Source organism: Petromyzon marinus, chromosome 4 (assembly GCF_048934315.1).
Source record: "Petromyzon marinus isolate PM22_M1 ecotype Great Lakes invasive population chromosome 4, UKy_Petmar_22M1.pri1.0, whole genome shotgun sequence".
Classification (NCBI taxonomy): domain Eukaryota; kingdom Metazoa; phylum Chordata; class Hyperoartia; order Petromyzontiformes; family Petromyzontidae; genus Petromyzon; species Petromyzon marinus.
Window position 1 is genome coordinate 17,129,683 of NC_133670.1, and position 24,064 is coordinate 17,153,746.

The window sequence follows — 24,064 nt, forward strand, 5'->3', positions numbered from 1 at the left end:
TTCTCAATCGTATTTTTTTATATATATAAAATGTTAAGAAGTATATAGGTTTGATGAAACAAAGTAGTTGTAGTTGTACTCATTGGTTCTTTCGGTAAGTCACGTAGAAACAAAATATATTAAATATTAATAGAATACGACGTTTCGATTGCAACACAAGCAACCATCATCAGGTACGAATGAATGAGAAAACAAACATAGCAAAACTTAGAAATATAATTCAATATAACCCAGAGAGTCGGCTAACACAACAGTCAACACCCCACCTGGTTGATTAACGTTCTTCCAAAGAATGCTAAATTTGAGAGAGAGACAAAACACAGACACGGAGACACAGACAGACACACAAGTAGAGAGATAACACACAGAGACACACAGAGAGGGACACACATATAGACACACAGTAGGATGTACTTACGTGCGAGTGCTTAATTTGTGTTTTCTATTATTTACCTTCTAAAAAAAAAATCTGCCCATGTCTCGCACCCCCAGAAAGGGCATCTCGCACCCCCAGGGAGTCCGTGCATCCCAGGTTAAGAACCACTGCCTTAACATAAAATATATGAAGTAATAGTCGACGTATTAAAAGGAGCCATTGACATCTTCTCCTTTCGTATGACGAGAAGAGCTTACCCAGGGATGTCTACTTTGGATTTACACTCAATGGCTTCCTGAGATGCTAAGTGGGGAAATTAAGTGCTTCTCACAAAGTAATAGACAAACACAATTGCACGAATATGGCTTAATACTCTGCACGAATCACTTTAAACGGCATCGATATACGACGACTTTTTTGCTCAAACTGTCAGGCTGCTACAGCTATCCTTTCATTAGGCGCTGTGACATCACCAACGTCTTAAAAGTCAGTCACAAAAAGTGTTATAAGCCACCGGTGGGGAGCTTAATTGGGTCACAATTCGATCAATTACATTGGCAAGTGTAAATAACGTCTTTGTAAATGTGTCAACTCTTGCCGGGTGGTGGAGGAGGGTTAATGACAAGAAGTGTGGCATCAAACTACGCACGTGGCCTTAACAACAACAAAACACGTAGATATTTGTATTGGCTACGAAAACATTACGATTTAAGTTACATTGAGAAGCTTAGTGATCTATTCTCTCTCTGGCCGTGCCTCCTGCCTACCATAGCCACGCCCCTCGCGTGGGTCCGACCACCAACCCAGAGCCCCGCCCCCAGGTCTCAAGACGAGTGACGTCACAGACCAAGACTCAAAAGGGGAACGATGCTCCGATTCGCAACACATTGACTCGATTAAAATCGATTCCTCAAGTCGTAGCATCGTATGTTCCATAAAAGATCGATTGTTTCCCCATACGTGTAAGTTAACACGAGAAGATTACACCACTTTTAACTTGCGCAGCCCGTAGTTTCTGCATGCCCCCGGTGACTTTAGACGAGGGCACACGCAAAGACATCGAATCGTGAATGGTGATCCTCGATTCCTTCATTTGGCTATTAAAGAGGACGCGCGCATGAACTTCCCCGTTGAGACGCTGGTGCCAATGGCAATGTGAGCCGGTCTCCTGAAACGACGGTGTGTGGTCTACAGCGAGAGAGAGTGTTTGAGTGTGTGTAAGAGCTATTGAGAGTGTGGACTAGAGTGTGTCTGTGTGGGTCAGCGTGAAGTTCTGCCAGACACGTGACAAGTCCGTGGCAAGTGACACGGTCATCGCTGTTGACCGGGGGATTAAAACAAAAGTCAAACACAGCAGGGCACGGGAGTCTACAGGTGAGTCTCAAATAGAAACACGCACATACAGTACACACACTACAGACACAAATGTGGAAAACAGGTGTGTGGCTGACACATATGTGTTACTGGTGTGACTGACACACAGGTGTGTTACTGATGTGACTGACACACAGGTGTGTTACTAGTTGTGACTGATAGTTGTGTCACTAGTTGTGACTGACACACAGGTGTGTTACTAGTGTGACTGACACACAGGTGTGTTACTAGTTGTGACTGACACACAGGTGTGTTACTGATGTGACTGACACACAGGTGTGTTATTGGTGTGACTGACACACAGGTGTGTTACTAGTTGTGACTGACACACAGGTGTGTTATTGGTGTGACTGACACACAGGTGTGTTACTAGTTGTGACTGACACGCAGGTGTGTTACTAGTTGTGACTGACACACAGGTGTGTTACTGATGTGACTGACACACAGGTGTGTTACTAGCTGTGACTGACACACAGGTGTGTTACTGACGTGACTGACACACAGGTGTGTTACTGGTGTGACTGACACACAGGTGTGTTATTGGTGTGACTGACACACAGGTGTGTTACTGGTGTGACTGACACACAGGTGTTGTGGCCGAAACGTCGTGATTTTTGGTGTTTTATTTTTTACCTACGTGACTTTACCGAATAGAACCAAAGAGTACACAGGTGTGTTACTAGTGTGACTGACACACAGGTGTGTTACTGATGTGACTGACACACAGGTGTGTTACTAGTTGTGACTGACTGCAGGTGTGTTACTGGTGTGACTCACACGCAGGTGTGTTACTGGTGTGACTGACATACAGGTGTGTTACTAGTTGTGACTGACTGCAGGTGTGTTACTGGTGTGACTCACACGCAGGTGTGTTACTGGTGTGACTGACACACAGGTGTGTTACTGGTGTGACTGACATACAGGTGTGTTCACCGTAGTAACTGACATACAGGTGTGATACTCGTGTGACTCACACGCTGGTGTGTTATTCGTGTGGACTGACACACATATGTGTGTGACCGGAGTAACTGACACATCGATGCGACCGACACGCTGGTGTTTGGTCCGGCGTGACTTCTTGATCCACTCGTTGTGTGACGGACGCACAAAGTGCGCTACCGGTGTTGACTGACCCCCGCGTATGCGTTTTACCTGTGTGACTGACACACAGATGTATTGCTGTGCGTGACTGTCACCCACCCACCGCACACAGGTGTGCATAAGAACTGGCTGGAAAGGGCAGCGTGGAGGCGCGGGGCGGCCGCGGGGGGCCGGAACGGGCCAGCCGGAGCCCGGCTCTGCCCGGGATGTGCGAGGCTGCCGAGTGCAACATCCGAGTGGTATGCCGAGTCCGGCCACTCAACGAGGCGGAGCAGAGCCGCGGGGACCGAGCGGGCCTGCGGTACCAGGGACACGACACGGTGCTGCTCGGGGTACGAGAAGCGACAAAGATGCCCCGTGTCGCCTTTTCACACAGACCGTTGAGGAAAGTGCTGTTCGCGAGTAGCACCTTTTGGAAGTAGGGCTGTACGATTAATCGATTTCAAATCGAAATCGCAATTTGAAACAATGCGATTGGAAAATCGCAAAGGCTGCGAATTTTTTTGCGATTTGAAAAGTCCTGTTACTTTCTTATTGGAATTGTTTTCTTTTTTTATTATTATAACTTTTTTTATTTAACTTAACAATTGTTCTATGTTTGGTTGTTCTATTTCAATTAAAACATTTTAATAAATACATGTTGGAAGCAATTAATTTATTTTAAGTTCTCATCCTTGCATTAAAATATATAGAGCAGTTCATATTTTGATAAAATCATGTGGTAATGCTCCATCACATGTTTTAAATCTATAACACAATGAATATTGAACTGAGGCTTAACTTAAAAAAATGTAATCGCAAATCAAATCGCAATCGCAATATCTGTCAGAAAAATCGCAATTTGATATTTTCCCCACATCGTTCAGCCCTACTATGAAGTAACACGAGGGGGTGGGTGGCTCGCATCACGCCAAGCCGCGTTTGTTTCCCCAGTGCTGATGTTTACACACCGCACCAGGGACGTATTTCAGGCTGAGTCGACCTAGGGGAGGCCCATAACTGGTTCAGACAATCGCCACTGTTATCGTTCGCCAGCGGAAATCGAACTCGGGTCGCCAGGTTCGAATCGCCTTGCACTAGCTACTGCACTACAACTCTTAATACGGGACGCGCTACTGATACACCGAGTGTGCGTGAGTGTGAATGAGTGAATGTGGGTGAGTAAATGGGTGTGGGTGAGTGACAGAGCATGGGCGAGTGTGAGTGAGTGGGTGCGTGAATTACTGTGGATGAGTGAATGAGTATAGGATGAATGTGGATGAATGTAGGCGATGAATGAGTGGGGGTGGATTCACGCCAGCGGGTGCGTAAAATGAAACGGTCATCTTCAGGTGACCGTTTGAGTTATGGTCGAAACGTCGTGAGAATTTTTTTATTGTTTTATATATATTTTATTATTTTGTTGTTTCTCTTCAACGTGACTTTACCGAAAAAACTAAGAATATGAACCTCTATTATGTATAATACTGTATTCTTGGTTCTTTCGGTAAAGTCACGTAGAAGGGAAACAATAAAATAACAAAATATAAAACAATAAAATTCTCACGACGTTTCGACTGCAACACAAGCAATCATCATCAGGTGTGAAAACCACAGCAAGAAAATTTGGAAAAAGTGGCGTTTTTTTTTACGTTAGTACCACGGAGAGCGATTTTTGCAGTTATTCAGATGGACAAGTCCATCTATGTTCGGAAAAGAGGAGGGGGGAGACGAAAATAATGGATGCGGTCTGAAAGCCACCATAAGCGTGAACAATCAATTAAGACCCGAAATGGTTTTATCAAATCCTTCCAATGATTGCTAAGCCAGAATCCATCTTCTCGGTTGAAATTGTCTGTGTTTGTATATATGGTAGCCAGATGTGGTTTTCACACCTGATGATGATTGCTTGTGTTGCAGTCGAAACGTCGTGAGAATTGTATTGTTTTATATTTTTATTATTTTATTGTTTCCCTTCTACGTGACTTTACCGAAAGAACCAAGAATATGAATCCCTGCAGTCACGAAAGCTTTTAATCAAAATATAATACTGTAGTCAAAAAGCCGTGGACGAATGGTGAATAAGCGATGGGTAAGTTATCGATAAAGGATTAAATTATGGTGGCTGGTTCATGAGTTGTGAATGAGCCCTGAACGAATGGTAAACGAGTCGGAAGGTTACATCGAATGAATGGATAATTAATAGTGAATGAGCAGTGAATGAGTTGAGCGCACTTTGCGCTCTGCTTATTGCTAGAACCGAGTCTGGTATTAGAAACATAGAGCCCTCGAAATTCACGCGATAAGGAATAACAAAGCACGCAGTCACAGACGCGCGCACAGACATTTCTGCAATTTCTGTTGGTTATGAATTTTTGGTAGTGAAACGGGTTAAAGGCACAATGCTCTTCATCATCCAAAAGGAGCCACGAGGTTCTGTGACGCTTTTCTGGGTAGACAAGCGCAATACTAATAATAACCCATCATCAATATCACCCATCATCATTATCATCTTCAGATGCAGCACTAATCCAAAGCCATCTTCATCATCCTATTCGTTCAGCCATCATTATCATCAGTTATTGTAGGTATCATCATCCACCCAATCAGCGTGCGATCTCAGTGTAACAACCGTTTACGCTTTGTAAATAGATTTTAGACTTTCTGTTGTTTCCAGTTGTATGCCAGTAGTGGCTCTCCAACAGTTATTTTATTTTGTTGAGCCCAAACTCGTTGTTATGTAACCTTTGTTTTACTCGTTTTGATCTCGAGCACCAAGTTGTATGCGGCCTACATTATTAGATCATTTTAAAAAAAATCGTTGCCTGTAATTCACTCACATTGGTTGTTGTTATGATGACAAAAAATTGAAGTGCTCCGTGTGCTTTTTCGCCACTCTTCCCCCATCAAATTTTCGGGAGGGAAAAAAACTCAATAAAAATGGCCAACCTCCCTGAGATTACATGAAGAAATTACCAAAAAATACATAGCCCCCTTCTCGTATAGGATTAAGACAAGGAGACGCGCGGATATCTCTATATCCATATCAAATAGATTATCCGGCAATACTGCTGCGTTGGCAGTTGTGCGTAACAAGCAAAGACGCTTCAATACATTCGTCAAAGGAAACGTCTATTATCGGCAACGCTTCGGGCAAAATGCCCTTTCCTCACAGCGTCACATATGATGTATTTTTTTTTACTTTTGAGAGAGCTACCGCGTTATTGACGACAGTGTTGAGTTTTCTATATCTACATGCAATGTCGTATGCAGCACGTACTTGCATAAATAATATCGGTATACCGTTAAACGTGCAGCATTACTTTCAGCTCAAACAGCACATTTGAGCTTTATGAGCAGCGAGAGAAAGTTCTGTTAAGCGAGCGCCTATTAATAACCGAGCGACAACTGAAGGTTATTGTGAGTAGGCCAACACCACACACGGCCATAGCCCAAGCTGCCGTCGTGTTTTTGACCGCAAATCCGCGACAGGCAACTCTCTTTAGTCTGAGTCGACTTAAGGGAGGGCCAAACCCAAATGTGGATACTGCTTGCGATTTGCAACGTGATATGCAATCAACCCCACGCACAATACTAATATCCCCTCATTGGGGTTGTTAAACGATAACCGGTAAAATCTTGATTTGAAGCTTTCGTGACTGCAGGAATCCATACTCTTTGGTTCTTTCGGTAAAGTCACGTGGGTAGAAAAATAATAGATCACGACGTTTCTATCGCAACACAAGCAATCGTCATCAGGTGCGGCAACCACCTGATGACGATTGGGAGCCTCGCCTCCTCCAAATACCGCGCTTTCAAAGATCAAGAACCGCTTCCACGCCCGGCCGCCTTTGTGTCCCTAGTAGCGATGTTTACAAATCGCACCAGGTACTCGTTTGAGGCCGAGTCGACCTAGGAGCGGCCCAGGACCGATTCAGATGAAATATGACTGGGGTTGACCGTGAGCAGGGAATCAAAACTCGGGCCGCCGAGTTCTCAGCGCTACCGCTTAGACGCGGGCGTGGTGACACGCGCGCACCACGGGACACGAAGACACAAGATGAACACGCGGAGCAACTCGTACGAACCCTTATTCATTGCACGGGGGCGGGGGGGGTAAGTGGAACGGCTGTACACTAGTTTAACCCCGTGTGCGAGGGTACAAGCGAGGGGACAGCGAGTTGCCCATCAGGGCACTCGCGCGCGTCTGTGTCTGTGTTCTGCGCGCATTTGTCGAGGGTGTAGTGGGGAGCGGTGGTGCAGCGGTTAGCGCGCTGCGCTATGAACCCGGCCAGCCGAGTTCGATTCCCCGCTCACGGCCAATACCCAGTGACGATTATCTGAACCGGTCCCGGGCCTCCCCTAGGTCGACTCAGCCTCAAATGAGCACCTGGTGCGGTGTGTAAACATCGCCACTGGGGAGACAAAGGCGGCCGGGCGTGGTGCTGGCCACCCACCCCCTCGTGTACCGTTCCGGCCTTCATAGGTGCTCGCTAACAGCACTTGCCGCTACAGTCTGTTAAGGCTATACGGGGGATCTTTGTCTTGTGCGCTGCGAACCCCGGCAACCCGAGTTCGATGCCGGCTCGCGGCCAGGCAGCATCAGTGACGACGAATATCTTGAACCGGTCCCGGACTTCGGCTAGATCGACTCAGCCTTAAACGAGCACCCGGTGCGATTTGTGAACATCGCCACTGGGGAAACAAAGGCGTCCGGGCGTGGTTTCTGGCCGTCCAACCCCGAGTGTACTGTGCCACGTTTAATAGGTGTCCGCTAACAGTACTTGCCCCGACAAGTATGCGATGGCTATACGGGGGATCTTTGCCACTGTAAATGTGTGTATTTGTGTTTGTTTTTACTATGCGTTTTATGGTTTGTACCGTATGTGTACGTACGTCGCACGCGCGTGTTTTATTGGTGCGTGTGTGCGTTTCTCGCGTGTGTGCGCTTATGCCCGCGAGTTATTTGCGTGTGTGGGTGCGTGTTTGTGTACACAGCGTAAGAGCTACGTGCCGCCTCGCTCGCACACCTTGGCGTACAGCGGTCAAAGTGCACTCATCACAGAGCCACGTTCATCCTGACGCTTAGCCCAGCCCCGGGCAGCGCCAATCAGTCGTGACTACTCCATTCAAGGCCGTAATTATAATATATATTGGGGGGGACGACACATTCTCAAAATGTCCCCCCGAATATATTGTTATAAACAATATTTGGAAGAAAAAAATGTCTATGCTATGTAACTAAAAACAACAATTTGCTAAACCTTGGCCACGATATCTGGACTTGTCTTCATATATTTCTGTTTATATGATTGTGGTTATGGTTTTACTTTAGAAATCCCTAATCTCTGTCATTACATACAATGAAACAAGAAAAGGTGAAAAAGAAAAAAAACAGAGCTATGTAATACAATGCAATATTTGATATTATTGTACAACAAAAAAAGTCCGTCCCATGTGTTACTGAATTTTTTAATATTTTAGGCAGGAAATGGCAGGAAATTTGTTTTTAAATTTAGATGTTTTTCTGGGGGGGGGGGGGGGCTACGGCCTTGACTCCATTCATCATCATTGTCATCACCCCATGATCATCATCATAATGGTCATCATCATCATGTTTTCGTGGTCATGTTTTGTTTTTCCCCATGGTCATTATCATGATGATAACGATCATCATCATCAAGGCCATCACCTGCATGGTCAAAGTCATCATTGTCATTGCGGGTTGGTGGGCCACGCATAGATAACATCCCACGTGTTACGAGACTCATAAACCACTTAGGCTGCAAAGTTGCCAACACATGTCAGTGCAGAGAGTGGGTTCCTGACTCGTCCGTGCAGAGACATCCACAGACACCTGCGTGATATCCCCCGTGAGCGGGGGGATAACACGCACTCCGTAAAGGAAAATGCGAATACCCGGTAATCGTGGAACGTTGGGACAACGTTGGGCCAATGGTTTCAACCACATGTCAACGTTGATACAACGTTACATGTATATTGGGTAAACAGTTGGGCGCTCAGTTACAACGCTCCATTGACATCATTGTGCGCCCCCCCCCCCCCATACATTGTAACACGTCAATGAAGCGACGTCAATTGATTGCCATAACGTCTCGCCTGACCGTTGCTGTACCTTTTGCTGTCTCTTCCTCATTGGCGTATGGGAGGGACAGCCCGCAAGGCACAGCCGAAATGCGTGGAGCAGCTACACGGACGAGAGCTGTGTCCGTTCGTGTGCGTTTCGGTCCAATCTTCATTTGAAAATAATACGAATTGCCCATTCATCCCAATTTAGTAAATGCATGTACCGTATGTTGAACTTTTTTCGCACCGTGCTAATCGTAAAAGATAAAGGCGCAGCCCTGCATTCACTTTCCCCCGCCACTGCTGGTGGAAGACAGCCCCATCTAGTAGGCATATTGGCCTACTCATCCATGCTGGCCATGTGTCTGGGAAGAGGTGGGAGTAGCCACACTTCACCCCAGCAACAAGCCACGACCGGCAAATGCCGATCGACCGACTATCTGCGCCATACCCGTTCACACTGCTGGGCGGACAGAGGCGGCTCGTAAAAACAAAACGTGTCCATTATTTCAACTGCTACACCAGGAGACTGAATCTAGTCGGCAGGCTCTTTGTTGACATTCTATTGTGCTTGTTATTACGCCGCAGCAGCATTCCCAATGCAGGGGACCTTCTCGAATAACGAGCAGTTCGTTCTTTGATTATTATTTTTTTGGCCATCGCCTTTTGTTGTTGCAGAGTGACTCGGGTCTGTGGTGTAGGCGTGACAGTCAAACTTGACACGCGCGCTAAATTTAGACTCTGTAGAGTCACGACCCCAAGTCCAGTCACTCTGACTCGGACAAACTCAGGTGCCGACTCCCTCACTACGATATGGACGGTGGCGGTTAAGCATGAAAGTGCAGCCCGGCTACAGCTTGCTCAAGCCACTGCTGACGGAACGGCTTCGAATACAGGAACTCGAGAGAGTGAACAATCATCGTTAACAACAGCAATCATCATACTAATCATCAGCAACAGAAATAGCAACCGTCACTAGCCTCATCATCATACTCTTTGGTTCTATTCGGTAAAGTCACGTAGGTAAAAAATAAAACAACGAAAATCACGACGTTTCGGCCACAACACAAGCGGCCTTCATCAGGTGAAGGGATCAGGCTGTCTCGAGGACAGTGCTGGAGTGAAACACAGCCACGCTCAGACCGCGACCTTTAAGCTGTGTGCGAGGAAACAAGGTGCCTTGACAAAGGAATGAGCATAAAAATTAGCATTTGATTGGCCGACTTAGCGTAGAGGTGGTGTACATGCGGGTGCACATGCCGGTTGGCGCGGGGGGGGGGGGAGTTTACCTATTGATGGTGTGAAAAGGGAATTTAAGATCCCCCGTATAGGCTTAACAGACTGTTGGGTCAAGTGCTGTTAGCGAGCACCTATGAAGGCCGGCACGGCACACAAGGGGGTCGGTGGCCAGCACCACGCCCGGCTGCCTTTGTCTCCCCAAGTGGCGATGATTTAACACACCACACCAGGTACTCATTTGAGACTGAATCGACATAGGGGGAAGCCCTTGTACCGGTTCAGATAATCGTCACTGCTGTTGGCCGTGAGCGGGGATTCGAACTCGGCTTGCCAGACTTCGTAGCGCAGCGTAGCGCTAACCACCACATCACCACTCCTCATCTTCACCGTCTCTCATCATCACGGTGGTCATGTGCACCTGAGCACGTGTCGCGTGTGGCACGCGTGTGGGCTGTGCGCAGGGCAAGGCCTTCGCGTTTGACCGCGTGTTTCCGCCCGAGGCGGGACAGGCACAGGTGTACGCAGAGTGCGCACGGCAGATCGTGAAAGGTGAGGCGCCCTCACCTGCACTCACTCACCGGGGTCCTCAGCTATCCTTACTTCTCCTCAACCACCCTCACTCTTGCTTACCTGTCATCTACTGTGCTTACAGTGAGGGAAAACATAAGTATTTGATCCCCTGCTGATTTTGTACGTTTACCCACTGACAAAGAAATGATCAGTCTATAATTTTAATGGTAGGTTTATTTGAACAGTGAGAGACAGAATAACAACAAAATCCAGAAAAACGCATGTCAAAAATGTTATAAATTGATTTGCACTTTAATGAGGGAAATAAGTATTTGACCTCCTCTCAATCAGAAAGATTTCTGGCTCCCAGGTGTATTTTATAAAGGTAACGAGCTGAGATTAGGAGCACACTCTTAAAGGGAGTGCTCCTAATCTCAGCTTGTTACCTGTATAAAAGACACCTGTCCACAGAAGCAATCAATCAATCAGATTCCAAACTCTCCACCATGACCAAGACCAAAGAGCTCTCCAAGGATGTCAGGGACTAGATTGTAGACCTACACAAGGCTGGAATGGGCTACAAGACCATTGCCAAGCAGCTTGGTGAGAAGGTGACAACAGTTGGTGTGATTATTCTCAAATGGAAGAAACACAAACGAACTGTCAATCTCCCTCGGCCTGGGGCTCCATGCAAGATCTCACCTCGTGGAGTTGCAATGATCATGAGAACGGTGAAGAATCAGCCCAGAACTACACGGGAGGATCTTGTCAATGATCTCAAGGCAGCTGGGACCATAGTCACCAAAAACAATTGGTAACACACTACGCCGTGAAGGACTGAAATCCTGCAGCGTCCGCAAGGTCCCCCTGCTCAAGAAAGCACATATAGATGCCCGTCTGAAGTTTGCCAATGAACATCTGAATGATTCAGAGGACAACTGGGTGAAAGTGTTATGGTCAGATGAGACCACAATGGAGCTCTTTGGCATCAGCTCAACTCGCCATGTTTAGAGGAGGAGGAATGCTGCCTATGACCCCAAGAACACCATCCCCACCGTCAAACATTGAGGTGGAAACATTATGCTTTGCGGGTGTTTTTATGCTAAGAGGACAGGACAACTTCACCGCATCAAAGGGACGATGGACGGGGCCATGTACCGACAAATATTGGGTGAGAACCTCCTTCCCTCAGCCAGGGCATTTAAAATGGGTCGTGGATGGGTATTCTAGCATGACAATGACCCAAAACACACGGCCAAGGCAACAACGGAGTGGCTCAAGAAGAAGCACATTAAGGTCCTAGAGTGGCCTAGCTAGTTTCCAGACCTTAATCCCATAGACAATCTGTGGAGGGAGCTGAAGGTTCGAGTTTCCAAACGTCAGCCTCGAAACCTTATTGACCTGAAGAAGATCTGCAAATAGGAATGGGACAAAATCCCTCCTGAGATTTGTGCAAACCTGGTGGCCAACTACAAGAAACGTCTGACCTCTGTGATTGCCAACAAGGGTTTTGCCACCAAGTACTAAGTCATGTTTTGCAGATGGGTCAAATACTTATTTCCCTCATAAAAAAAATGAAAATCAATTTATAACATTTTTGACATGCGTTTTTCTGGATTTTGTTGTTGTTTTTCTGTCTCTCACTGTTCAAATAAACCTACCATTAAAATTATAGACTGATCATTTCTTTGTCAGTGGGCAAACGTACAAAATCAGCAGGGGATCAAATACTTTTTTCCCTCACTGTATGTGTCCTCACCTCCCCAGTCTTCAACTGTCCTCGTCTACCCACACCTGCCCGAACCTATCTTTACCTTCCCTCACCTGTCCTCACCTATCCTCACCTGCCCTCGCTTGTCCTCACCTGACCTCAGCTCCCGTCACCTGTCCTCCCCTCCCCTCATCTGTTCTCACCTGCCCTCACCTGCCCTCACTTGTCCTCTCCTACCCTAACCTTCGCTCACCTGCCCTCACTCACCCTTACCCCATTCTCACCTGTCCTTACCCGCTCTCAGCGGCCCTCACCTAGGTGTTTACAAAAACAAGAGTACGGTGCGAAACAAATGGCGTCCTTGAAAGTAAGAGATGCAACTTTGTTTTCAAAGTTTGAAGTGTTACTCGCGTGAAACGAGAACCCCACCGCCGGCTCACCACTTAGCTTGTCTGCGAATACTGCGCGGCGCGTTATAAGTTTAAATGATTCTCATGTACTCTGTGTATACGTGTGTGTGTGTGTGTGTGCACTCCGTGTATGTTACGCTAAGACGTGCTGCAGGGCTACAATGGAACAATCTTCGCGTACGGACAGACATCATCGGGAAAAACCCACACAATGGAGGTGCGTGTTGGCGTCCCGACCACGGTCACCGATCTCGCGGCTTGTTGAAAGCCAAACAGGGCTTTTTTTTAAAGGCTTGGCTAGTACTCGGTGATGCTGTGACCCAGCAAAATGCAACGTTGGGATGTGTTTGGAACACGTTGGACGAACGTTGGCCCAACGTTAATCCAGCTTTTGAGGATCCTGCTACATTGAAATGTAGCAGGTTGTATACTGGATGTGGTGTACCCGGTACGGACACACCCGCTTGAAATGCAAATGTAGCAGGACCCTCCTGAAGAAGGGAACTTGAGACTCGGGCTTTCTCCATTGGTGATTCAAAAGTTTGGAATTTGGCCCAACCCGAAAATGAAGGTGGCTTCCATAAAAAAAAGAAAACTGTTCAAACATTCGCTTGAACCTGCTCTGGGCAGGAGTGAGGGTGTAACCAACGCTAACCTTCTCACTGGAATACTTAAATAGGTGAAAAGTGACTTGTGACCACACACCATAGCGAGATGGATACTGGACGTGGTGTGCCTGCTTGAAATTTAGCCCTGAATTTAATCCGTTCGTGGACTAATGCCGTGTCGGTGTTTAGCCTCCACTCTTCTATAAAAAAACTAAAGGCATCGAATCGCGTGTGGGTGATTGAAATTAATGTGTTTCGATTTCTCCAAAGTAAATGAAAATGTATGTGTCATTGCTATGCTTAGGTTAGTGGGGGCCGAAAACCCGCGCAAACGAGACAGACAAATATGACAAAGAATTCAAACAGGACGGTGAAAATGAGACAAAATTCAACCATATTCTTGGATTGAATCGTCACGCTTGTCCCAGACGAATTGCCTGGGACAGTCAATCGTTACAGCCTGAATGAACATGTCAAATGATTCATAACTTCTGCATCTTCTCCATCTCTACGTGATCCACCACCCCTACCCCTATTTTGCTCCCTTATACTGAACATCATAGCCACCACACACACCGTACACTGTAAACTCACATGGAACCGGTAAGCGAGACTTTGCTATCCATCGGCGTCTTAGCATCACGCTCCACGGAAGGTGAATTACTTGGTTCGCTGATGATGGGGACCGTGTATGTGTAAGTGTTTACCATACAATTGCTGGGAATCCAAACTCTAAAGTTGTCCGTTTTGGATGTACCCGGTGTAAGCAGAGACGCGGCTGTATTGATGCACAATTACAGAGCTCTCCGGCTTTTCTTAGAGCACCGTCGTTAGACTTCACACCAGTCGCTCACGCTCGCCTAATTCAATGCGATTCAGTGCAACTCGGTTCGACTCGGGTGTGATCTTCAGGGAGTCGATGCAACTTCGGTGCGATTAAGTGCAACTAAATGCGACTCGTTGCAACTCAGTCATCTGTGCGCGCGCTTCAGCGCAACTCAGCACGGACCCAACTCGCCGGTGTGACTCAGTGTAGATCAACATGCAACTCGGTGTGACTCAGTGTAGATCAATATGCAACTCGGTGTGACTCAGTGTAGATCAACATGCAACTCGGTGTGACTCAGTGTAGATCAATATGCAACTCGGTGCGACTCAGTGTAGATCAATATGCAACTCGGTGTGACTCAGTGTAGATCAATATGCAACTCGGTGTGACTCAGTGTAGATCAATATGCAACTCGGTGCGACTCAGTGTAGATCAATATGCAACTCGGTGTGACTCAGTGTAGATCAATATGCAACTCGGTGTGACTCAGTGTAGATCAATATGCAACTCGGTGCGACCCAGTGTAGATCAACATGCAACTCGGTGTGACTCAGTGTAGATCAATATGCAACTCGGTGTGACTCAGTGTAGATCAATATGCAACTCGGTGCGACCCAGTGTAGATCAACATGCAACTCGGTGTGACTCAGTGTAGATCAACATGCAACTCGGTGTGACTCAGTGTAGATCAATATGCAACTCGGTGTGACTCAGTGTAGATCAACATGCAACTCGGTGTGACTCAGTGTAGATCAATATGCAACTCGGTGCGACTCAGTGTAGATCAATATGCAACTCGGTGTGACTCAGTGTAGATCAATATGCAACTCGGTGTGACTCAGTGTAGATCAATATGCAACTCGGTGCGACTCAGTGTAGATCAATATGCAACTCGGTGTGACTCAGTGTAGATCAATATGCAACTCGGTGTGACTCAGTGTAGATCAATATGCAACTCGGTGCGACCCAGTGTAGATCAACATGCAACTCGGTGTGACTCAGTGTAGATCAATATGCAACTCGGTGTGACTCAGTGTAGATCAATATGCAACTCGGTGCGACCCAGTGTAGATCAACATGCAACTCGGTGTGACTCAGTGTAGATCAACATGCAACTCGGTGTGACTCAGTGTAGATCAATATGCAACTCGGTGTGACTCAGTGTAGATCAACATGCAACTCGGTGTGACTCAGTGTAGATCAATATGCAACTCGGTGCGACTCAGTGTAGATCAATATGCAACTCGGTGTGACTCAGTGTAGATCAATATGCAACTCGGTGTGACTCAGTGTAGATCAATATGCAACTCGGTGCGACTCAGTGTAGATCAATATGCAACTCGGTGTGACTCAGTGTAGATCAATATGCAACTCGGTGTGACTCAGTGTAGATCAATATGCAACTCGGTGCGACCCAGTGTAGATCAACATGCAACTCGGTGTGACTCAGTGTAGATCAATATGCAACTCGGTGTGACTCAGTGTAGATCAATATGCAACTCGGTGCGACCCAGTGTAGATCAACATGCAACTCGGTGTGACTCAGTGTAGATCAACATGCAACTCGGTGTGACTCAGTGTAGATCAATATGCAACTCGGTGTGACTCAGTGTAGATCAACATACAACTCGGTGTGACTCAGTGTAGATCAACATGCAACTCGGTGTGACTCAGTGTAAATCAACATGCAACTCGGTGTGACTCAGTGTAGATCAACATGCAACTCGGTGCGACCCAGTGTAGATCAATATGCAACTCGGTGTGACTCAGTGTAGATCAACATGCAACTCGGTGTGACTCAGTGTAGATCAATATGCAACTCGGTGCGATTCATGGCAACCCCTCGCCCAACAACAGGGTGCGCAGCAGCAGCAACAACAGCAGCAACAACAACAGCAGCAACACGAGGAGGAGGCGACTGCGGCCGGAATCATTCCCCGCATCGTGGACGATGTCTTCTCACACATCGACGCCATGGACCACAACCTGGAATTCCACCTCAAGGTGAGCACACTCACCTCCACCCTCATCACCATCATCGTCGTCATTAACACCGGCATCAACATCACCACCGGCATCTACACCAGCGTTAACATCGCCACCACCCGGGCAACATCATTGCCTAAATCAAGTGCACACATGTGCCGTGTGAACGTGTGTGTTCTGTGCGCGTGTGTGTTCGTGTTGTGCTTCTCCTGTGTATTTGTGTGTGTTGTGCATACAGTGCAGACACGCGCACACACCAGATTCCCGCGTCGACAATGTAATTCACTTAATCGGCAAAAAAATAGCAAACAAAAATGATTTATCGATGTTCCACTTCTGCGGAGGAGCCACACAACGGAATGTGCACACCCATTCATGTCCTAGATTTATGATTGATGCTGGTGCTGCTACTGATGCTGCTGACGATGATTGGTTTGCTTCATGCGTGCCACGTTGTTTTGTTCTCACAGGTGTCGTACTTTGAAATCTACATGGAGAAAGTCCGAGATCTCATTGACGGTCAGCTGATTCATAAATAAAAACATTCAATCGCTGGTCAATTGATTTTAAATGCACGTGTGTAATTGATTTTAAATGCACGAGTTTAGTGTCTCGAGATGCTGTCACGCTTGTGGACCCATTTGTAATCATACTGCTATTTAAAATAATCTATGCCTCGAGTTTCCTGGCTGGCTGCTGGCTGGCCTCCTGTGCACCCCCAACAATAACTCTGTTGTTGGTGGCTGCGGGCTGTTGACACAAAAACTATCTGGGTAAACCAGCTAAACGCGATTATCCATAGAACCACATTGAATTGAATTGAAAAGGCAAAATAAGTTCAGAAGCCATAATAGATAGTGACACCGAAGAGGTGGGAGAACACACATCCATAAGACTGACACGATATATTTTAAAACGTATCTAGCATTTCAATTTGTGCTCGTATTAATGTCATTATTTCGTCAGAATATCCTTTGAAATCCCAGACAATGTAAAAAAAAAACCTCTCACAATACTTTTTATCTTGGCATTCTATTATGCAAAATACCACGTTACTTTTATACTCTTGGTTCTTTCGGTAAAGTCACCTACATGACTTTACCGAAAGAACCAAGAGTATGGATCCTTGCAGTCACGAAAACTTCAAATTTAGAACATTACTTTGAGTTCACTGAGTATAGGGTTCTGAGAAGAGCATGCCGATGACAGCTGTTTGTTATTTTCAATTTCAGAGAAACCGGCTCCCTACGAGTATAAGTAATCATAATATTGACAGTCGTTTCACGTGGGAAAGCCTGAGTCTCAAGACATGTTTTCAGGAGGGTCCAGCATCGCAAGCCTTGCTCGCCTCTCTCTTAGCCACATGACTTGCTCACCCGTCTCCCGTCGCGTGACTCGTTGCAGTGACCAAGGGGAACCTGTCTGTGCACGAAGACAAGCATGGGGCGCCGTATGTCAAGGTGGGTGGATGGGAGTCTCACCACTCGTGTGTCCGGGACGTCGATGATCGACGTTCGGTCGCCGTTTCGATGACGTTCGTTGTGGTTTTCCGCGTAACTAGGAGTGGGCTGCGGGAAGGCCGCGTTATCCTCCCCCAAAATTCACCAGCTCGCCAATGCTCAGGCAAAGCAATCGATTGGCTTCACCCCTTTTAGAACTGAATCTCGCAGAGTTGTTCTTCGCTGACGATACAAATTCATTAGGCGGCTCCTGCCTCCTGTCAGTTGCTTGGCCAATTCCTCCTGCAGTGGGTGCTTTTGAGTCCTCAAAAAGTAACCCCGACAAATTCCGCCATCGCGGTTTACGGTGACGGCGGCATTTGTTGTGACAGTGGTGACTGCTCTTATATTTGTAGGGGATGACAAACTTTGCTGGTGATAATGATGATGAAACTTATTATTGTTGTAGATAATCTTGACCGCGATTATTGGGATTCTCGTTGCTGTAGATGATGATTGTTGTGGTAAACGATTGTGAAAATTAATTGTTGCTATGAAAGAAATTGATTGTTATTGCTGTTGTATAAAACGAGGATGACGGGGATAATAATGCAGATAAATGTTGTAAACGATGATGATGATAATAATAATGATGATCATAATAATGATGCTGATGACGACCTACACAGGGCTGCACGGAGCTGTTTGTTTCGAGCCCGGAGGAGGTTCTGGAAATCATTCACAAGGGCAAAGCTAACCGCCACGTGGCCGTGACAAGTGAGTGTCGCACTCGGGAGCTCACGGCGGCCCGGTGCTCTCGACTGATTCCTACACAGACCCCCCCCCCCCCATCACACGTTTACCCGGGGCTACCAAAACAACTAAAGTCGTTACACGATGCACACTCCCGATAATTGGTAAACACGTTCACCATCGAGGCCTCCTTGGGCAGTTAACCTGAGGAAACGGGCGCGCGTGGACCGGCAGGACTTGAAGGGGGTCTGGATTGGCTGTCGGAAACGTCCATGGATGTAAACATGTCACGTCCATGGATGTGCAAATGTCTTCGGATGGAGAAGAAGCATCTCTCTTGGTGAGTTGAGATTGTTCCTTTGCCCATCAGCGTTCCGGTATTAACCCCGCAAACGCGGTGCGTTTCAGACATGAATGAGCACAGCTCACGCAGCCACAGCATCCTGCTGCTGCACGTGAAGCAACAGCACGTGGAGACGATGCATATCCTGAGCGGGAAGCTTTACCTCGTCGACCTGGCCGGCAGCGAGAAGGTACGACCCGGGCCCCGACCCTGACGCTAACGCTTCTGATTAATTTCCTTGCCGTTGGCTCAAGCGTAGAGCTAGGACTAACCGATCCTTCTGCTATGGAGAAGGGCCATTTCCTGAAACGTTGCCGATTGTATATGTATATTTTTTCTTATTTACGGCAGCCTTATTTACGAATATTTTTGAGCTTTCAATGAACCAAGTGCTCCATTATCCTACTGGTTTTCGGTTTGGTTAATCAACCTCTCAGATGACGCTGCACGTACTTATGGGAAAAAATAATTCACCTCTTCCCATGTGTGTCGCTGGATGGGAGGTTATGGGCGGGGCTCGGTGGCATCATCAGCCGAGGCACACTGGGCGTGGCTTGTAGGGGATTTCCCGCCTTTGAGAGGCAGGATGTGGGGGCAGCCATCTTATTTAGAGAGTCCTGAGTAATCCGCCAAACAGACATTACTTGATTACAATTTTTCATCCATAAATCCACTTAGCGGACACGTTACCCTTTCTCTACTCAATGGCCACGATGAGGCCGAATGAACTCGACCCATCCCTGTCTGTCCTTTGCCAGCTTCAGTTCAGTGTCGGTTCAATGACATTATAACCCAGAGCAGCCAAAAAACAAACGGCTCTTATCATGTAGCTACACACCTAGGTAGTGTTTAGACAAGTTGGAATTTTCATTTATATTCCAAAGTATAAGTTACTCTCAGGAGGCTACAGCTGTGGCACCAACTGCTGCTATCGTGTGTGCATGTGTCTGCGGTTGGGAGCGGTAGTCTAACGGTTAGCTCACTTCACTACGAACCCGGAGAACCGAGTTCGATTCCCGCTCATGGCCAACACCAGTGACGATTATCTGAACTGGTTCCCTTAGGTTGACTCAGCCTCAAATGAGTATCTGGTGCAGTGTGTAAATATCGCCACTCGAGAGATAAAGGCTGGCCGGGCATGGCGCTGGCCACGTCCCCCCTCGTGTGCCCTGCTGACTTTCATAGGTACTTGCTAACAGCACTTTCCCCTTCAGTCTATTAAGGCTATGCGGGGGATCTTTGTTGTGTGTCTGCGTGTGTGTAGGTGTCTAAAACCTTGGCAGAGGGAGCGGTTTTGGATGAGGCTAAGAACATCAACCGCTCTCTGTCCGCGCTGGGCAACGTCATCTCATCACTGGCGGAGGGGAATGTAAGAGACCGCCACGATGATGATGATGATTGTTCTTGGAGATGATGGCTTACGTGTCTTGTGTGTCAAGTGTGTCTCCCAAACACCCCACATGCCCCATGTATCTCCTGACCTGCCTGTGCCGTGTGTCCCCAATGGAAGTTCTGTGTCTCATGCGTGTCCCCGCACACGTCTCTTGTGTCTTCCGTGTCTCCCTTGTCACCCGTCTCTCTCACTCGCCTCGCCAACGCGAGCAGAAGTCTCACATCCCATACCGCGACAGCAAGATGACGCGAATACTCAAGGACTCGCTGGGAGGTAACTGTCGGACCATCATTGTCATCTGCTGCTCGCCTTCCTCATACAATGAAGCCGAGACCAAGTCCACACTCTTCTTCGGACAGAGGTGAGCGTAGCGATGGGGTTTGTACACGACAGACAGACTGGTCGCCAGACAGAAATGCCAGCCTCTGATGGAGTCTCCAGACAATCGACAGGCAGACAGGTTCCTCATGGGATGTTTACGCCACAGCGTTCTTTGGGACGGAGCAGTAAATAAAAGCATCCAATGCTTCCTCATCCCTTGCTCCCCGCACCTCCTGACCCACCTCTGCTCCCCCACTCCATTTGCTTCTCCTTTACCAATGCCCCCCCCCCCGCCCACCTCCCCCCCCCACCCCCTCTCCCCCTCCTCCCACTGCGCTGCCCCGCCACCCAGGGCTAAGACAATCAAGAACACGGCGTGCGTGAACGTGGAGTTGACCAGCGAGGAGTGGCGGAAGCGCTTTGAGAAGGAGCGGCGGCGGAGGAAGTCTCTGTGGGCACACCTACAGAGGGCTGAGGCTGAGCTGGAACGCTGGAGGGCAGGTCAGATGGAAATTCAATGTCCCCAAGTCCAAGACTGTACATATTTAATTCTGCTCAAACCTCCCCCCCCCCCCACTATAGTTGTTTTGGGCATAATGCACATATGGGGGGGGGCTCATCCAGCAGTGGATTTGCTAAAGGTCTGTGCACATATGTGCAAAGATAATAGTAGCAGTTATCCATGAAACGCACTATTGGTTCTTTTTTGCAGTCATTTATAGCTGGGCTAAGACCATCACCTCAGTGCACTTGATATTCCAGTTTAATCTCAAGTGACTGAAACCCAAATTTGAACCCAGGATCTCAGCGGTGTGAACTCATTGTCTCTGACATTATTAATCCAAATCTCCCCCCACACACCAAGCCACTGAGCTACTTGAGTCTAGTTTATTAAGTATAGATGTTGCCACAGTGGTGTAATGCTTCGCACACTGACACTTGCAATCCAGAGGTCGCAAGTTCGATTCCATCTCCTGGGGATGCAGTTTAAATAATGGCGCACGTTTCGTAATCAATGCCTCTGTCCACCCAGCAGTATTAAGGAACAAAAAGGGTCACCCCGGTTATTTGATCTTCCCGCCATGGTGGCAGAGTACCCCCGAGGGGGTGGGCTCACGTGAGCTCGCTCAAGCGGTCTAGCGGCAGCCCTTCTGCCGTTTGCAGCGTGAGCGATTAATTGCAGCGGCTGCTTCTTGACCTTCACGCCTTCACATTGTTCGGGAGCGATGCGAGTGGCGGCGATGAGAGCGCCGGTGGGTGTGCCGTGCAGGTCAGACGGTGGCGGAGTGCGACTGGTGTCACGTGAGGGGTGAGGCGGGGGGCCTGGGCACCTCAACCTCCGAATCCGGGGTCGTGACCCCCGGTGACAGCGGTCTGACCGAGGCCTTGAGGCAGGTGTACGAGGAGCAGATCCGCAAGCTCTACCAGAACCTAGACAATAAGGTCGCTCACCACGCATCCACCACGCATCCACCGGGTCATACAGATGGCCACCTCATGTCCATAACGTCCGCCGCCTCTCTATGATTTTTACTGCATGCCCAAAACTTTCACCGCACATCCACTACATGCACCACATCCACCACAGGTCAACACATCCACCACGCCACATACGGGTCTACCACACCATGCACACACACGAGCTTGATTGACGGGTGTGGCGATGCTGAAGGTGAGAACGTTTATGAGTGACGAGGTGGCTGGTGGGTGCGCACGTGCGTGTGTGGCACAGGAGGAGGAGTACAATCAACAAGCCCAGCTGGTGGAGCGCCTCAACAAGCAGATGCTGGATCAGGACGAGGTGAGGGCCTCATTTACTCGTTGATGATCTCGAGATATTTTAATGTTTTTAATCCTTTCCAACCAAGGTTGAAAGTGTTAATGCGTTAACTCTGTCCGTATGTCTGTTAGCAACGAGGGGGCATGATAGCTCTCATGAAGATGATTTAATACGGACGAAAGTTTTACTTTAAGTTGTGTTGCTTTTAGGGACTTATCCTGCATTAAACCGAGCACATTGATCTAAGGGTAACCCAAAACTTGGATCTGAAAACAAGCGCTCAAATAATTCGCCTTGGCCTTTTCACCAGAGCGGTTCAGGCTTTGTTCGCTTGCCCTCCTGTCCTGATGGTGAATGTGACACAACTCTACATGGACAAACGCACACACACCTCTACATAGACACACACACACAGACACATCATGTCTTCTCGTAATGCGACTAGCAACTTACGTCGGTATTATCGTTGTCATCGCCAGTCAGGGCCGGTGGCCGGGGGGCGCCCTCCACCACCAATTGTCCCTTTGGCCATCCCAAGGTCACTCTCCTCATCCATCAATCAACACCGTTATGGAGGTGGGGAGGGGGTCCCTCACTCAACAGCTGTGTGAGCCCCCCCCCCCCCATAACTAAGATGATCAGCGAGATCCGGCCACCGTAATTAGGACAAGCGCACGTTGGAAAGTGTTTCAGAATCCATTCATCCGCGTGATTTTTCTTCCTCGCTACCTCCCCCCTCCCCCCCCACCCAGCTGCTGGCGTGCTCGCGCCGCGAAGCGGAGCGGCAGCAGGCCGAGCTGTCGCGCCTGCAGGCCGACGGGCGCGAGTCGCGGGACGAGATGGCCCAAGTGCTGCGCTCCATGGACGAGCTCGCGGCTGCGTACGACGCAAAGAGCGCCGAGCTGGATCAACGCGGCCGCGAGAGCCAGACGCTCCACGCAGAGCTCCAGCGCAAAACCGTGAGGGGGCGGGGGGAGGGTGATGGTGGTGGTGGCTACGGGGAGAGCAGGGGAAGGGGAGCAGTTGGAGTATAGTGAGCGATGTACACGGTGTGCGCATGGTGTGAGTGGGGTGTGTATGTGCATGGTGTGTAACATGGTGTGTATGTACATGGTATGCATGTACATGATATGCATGCACATGGGGTGTATGTGCGTGACGTGTACATGGTGTGTATGTGCATGGTGTGTAACATGGTGTGTATGTACATGGTATGCATGTACATGATTTGCATCTACATGGGGTGTATGTGCGTGACGTGTACATGGTGTGTACATACATAGTGTCTACATGATGTGTCCGCGCGGTGTGCCATGCAGGAGTCCCTGGCGCTGGCGGAGGGAGAGATCTTGAGCCAGCAGGAGCTCGTGTCTCAGGAGCGTCGCCGCATGGCCGACTCCACCCTGGAGCTCCTGCGTGAGCTCAGCGAGATCACGAGCTCCGCGGGGGGCAAGGAGAGCCCGGTGCGTGCGTGCGTGCGCGCTCTCCCACGGCGACAAGAACAACCAATCCTTTGTATAACCTCAACAGACTATTCTGTTAGCGAGCACCTATGAAGGTCGATACGACACATGAGGGGGTGGATGACCAGCGCCACGCCCGGCCACCTTTGTCTCACTAGTGGTAATGTTTCATATTGCACTAGGTACTCATTTAAGGCCCAAGGACCGGTTGAGATAATCATCACTGGCAATGACCACGAGCCACCCAGTTCGTAGTGCTAACCACTCCACTACCGCTCCGCACACCTGTACAGTTTATATATATGTATACACGTGTGTACAAGGACACACCCGTGAATGTACACTCCTCTTCCACCTATCAT

The 24,064-nt window shown here is 48.3% G+C and overlaps 1 protein-coding gene across 2 annotated transcripts in view; it reads left to right on the plus strand.

Annotated features, from left to right (window-relative positions):
- The first annotated feature begins 765 nt into the window (after nt 1–765).
- LOC116938582 (kinesin heavy chain-like) overlaps nt 766–24,064 on the plus strand; it is a 33,104-nt gene continuing 9,805 nt past the window's right edge. Inside the window, exons 1-16 of one of the 2 annotated variants that reach the window (XR_012931709.1) lie at nt 766–1,750; nt 2,964–3,183; nt 10,618–10,705; nt 12,931–13,004; nt 16,082–16,228; nt 16,681–16,729; nt 17,615–17,670; nt 18,339–18,426; nt 18,811–18,935; nt 20,010–20,114; nt 20,351–20,499; nt 20,812–20,960; nt 21,730–21,902; nt 22,192–22,260; nt 22,992–23,198; nt 23,559–23,702. Coding sequence is in view for 1 of the 2 variants with exons in the window: in XM_032945897.2 (XP_032801788.2) it covers nt 3,058–3,183; nt 10,618–10,705; nt 12,931–13,004; nt 16,082–16,228; nt 16,681–16,729; nt 17,615–17,670; nt 18,339–18,426; nt 18,811–18,935; nt 20,010–20,114; nt 20,351–20,499; nt 20,812–20,960; nt 21,730–21,902; nt 22,192–22,260; nt 22,992–23,198; nt 23,559–23,702 (1,749 nt within the window). In the remaining variant the exon portion in view is untranslated. The remainder of the gene's footprint in view (nt 1,751–2,963; nt 3,184–10,617; nt 10,706–12,930; nt 13,005–16,081; nt 16,229–16,680; nt 16,730–17,614; nt 17,671–18,338; nt 18,427–18,810; nt 18,936–20,009; nt 20,115–20,350; nt 20,500–20,811; nt 20,961–21,729; nt 21,903–22,191; nt 22,261–22,991; nt 23,199–23,558; nt 23,703–24,064) is intronic. The other variant, XM_032945897.2, reaches the window with a different exon arrangement.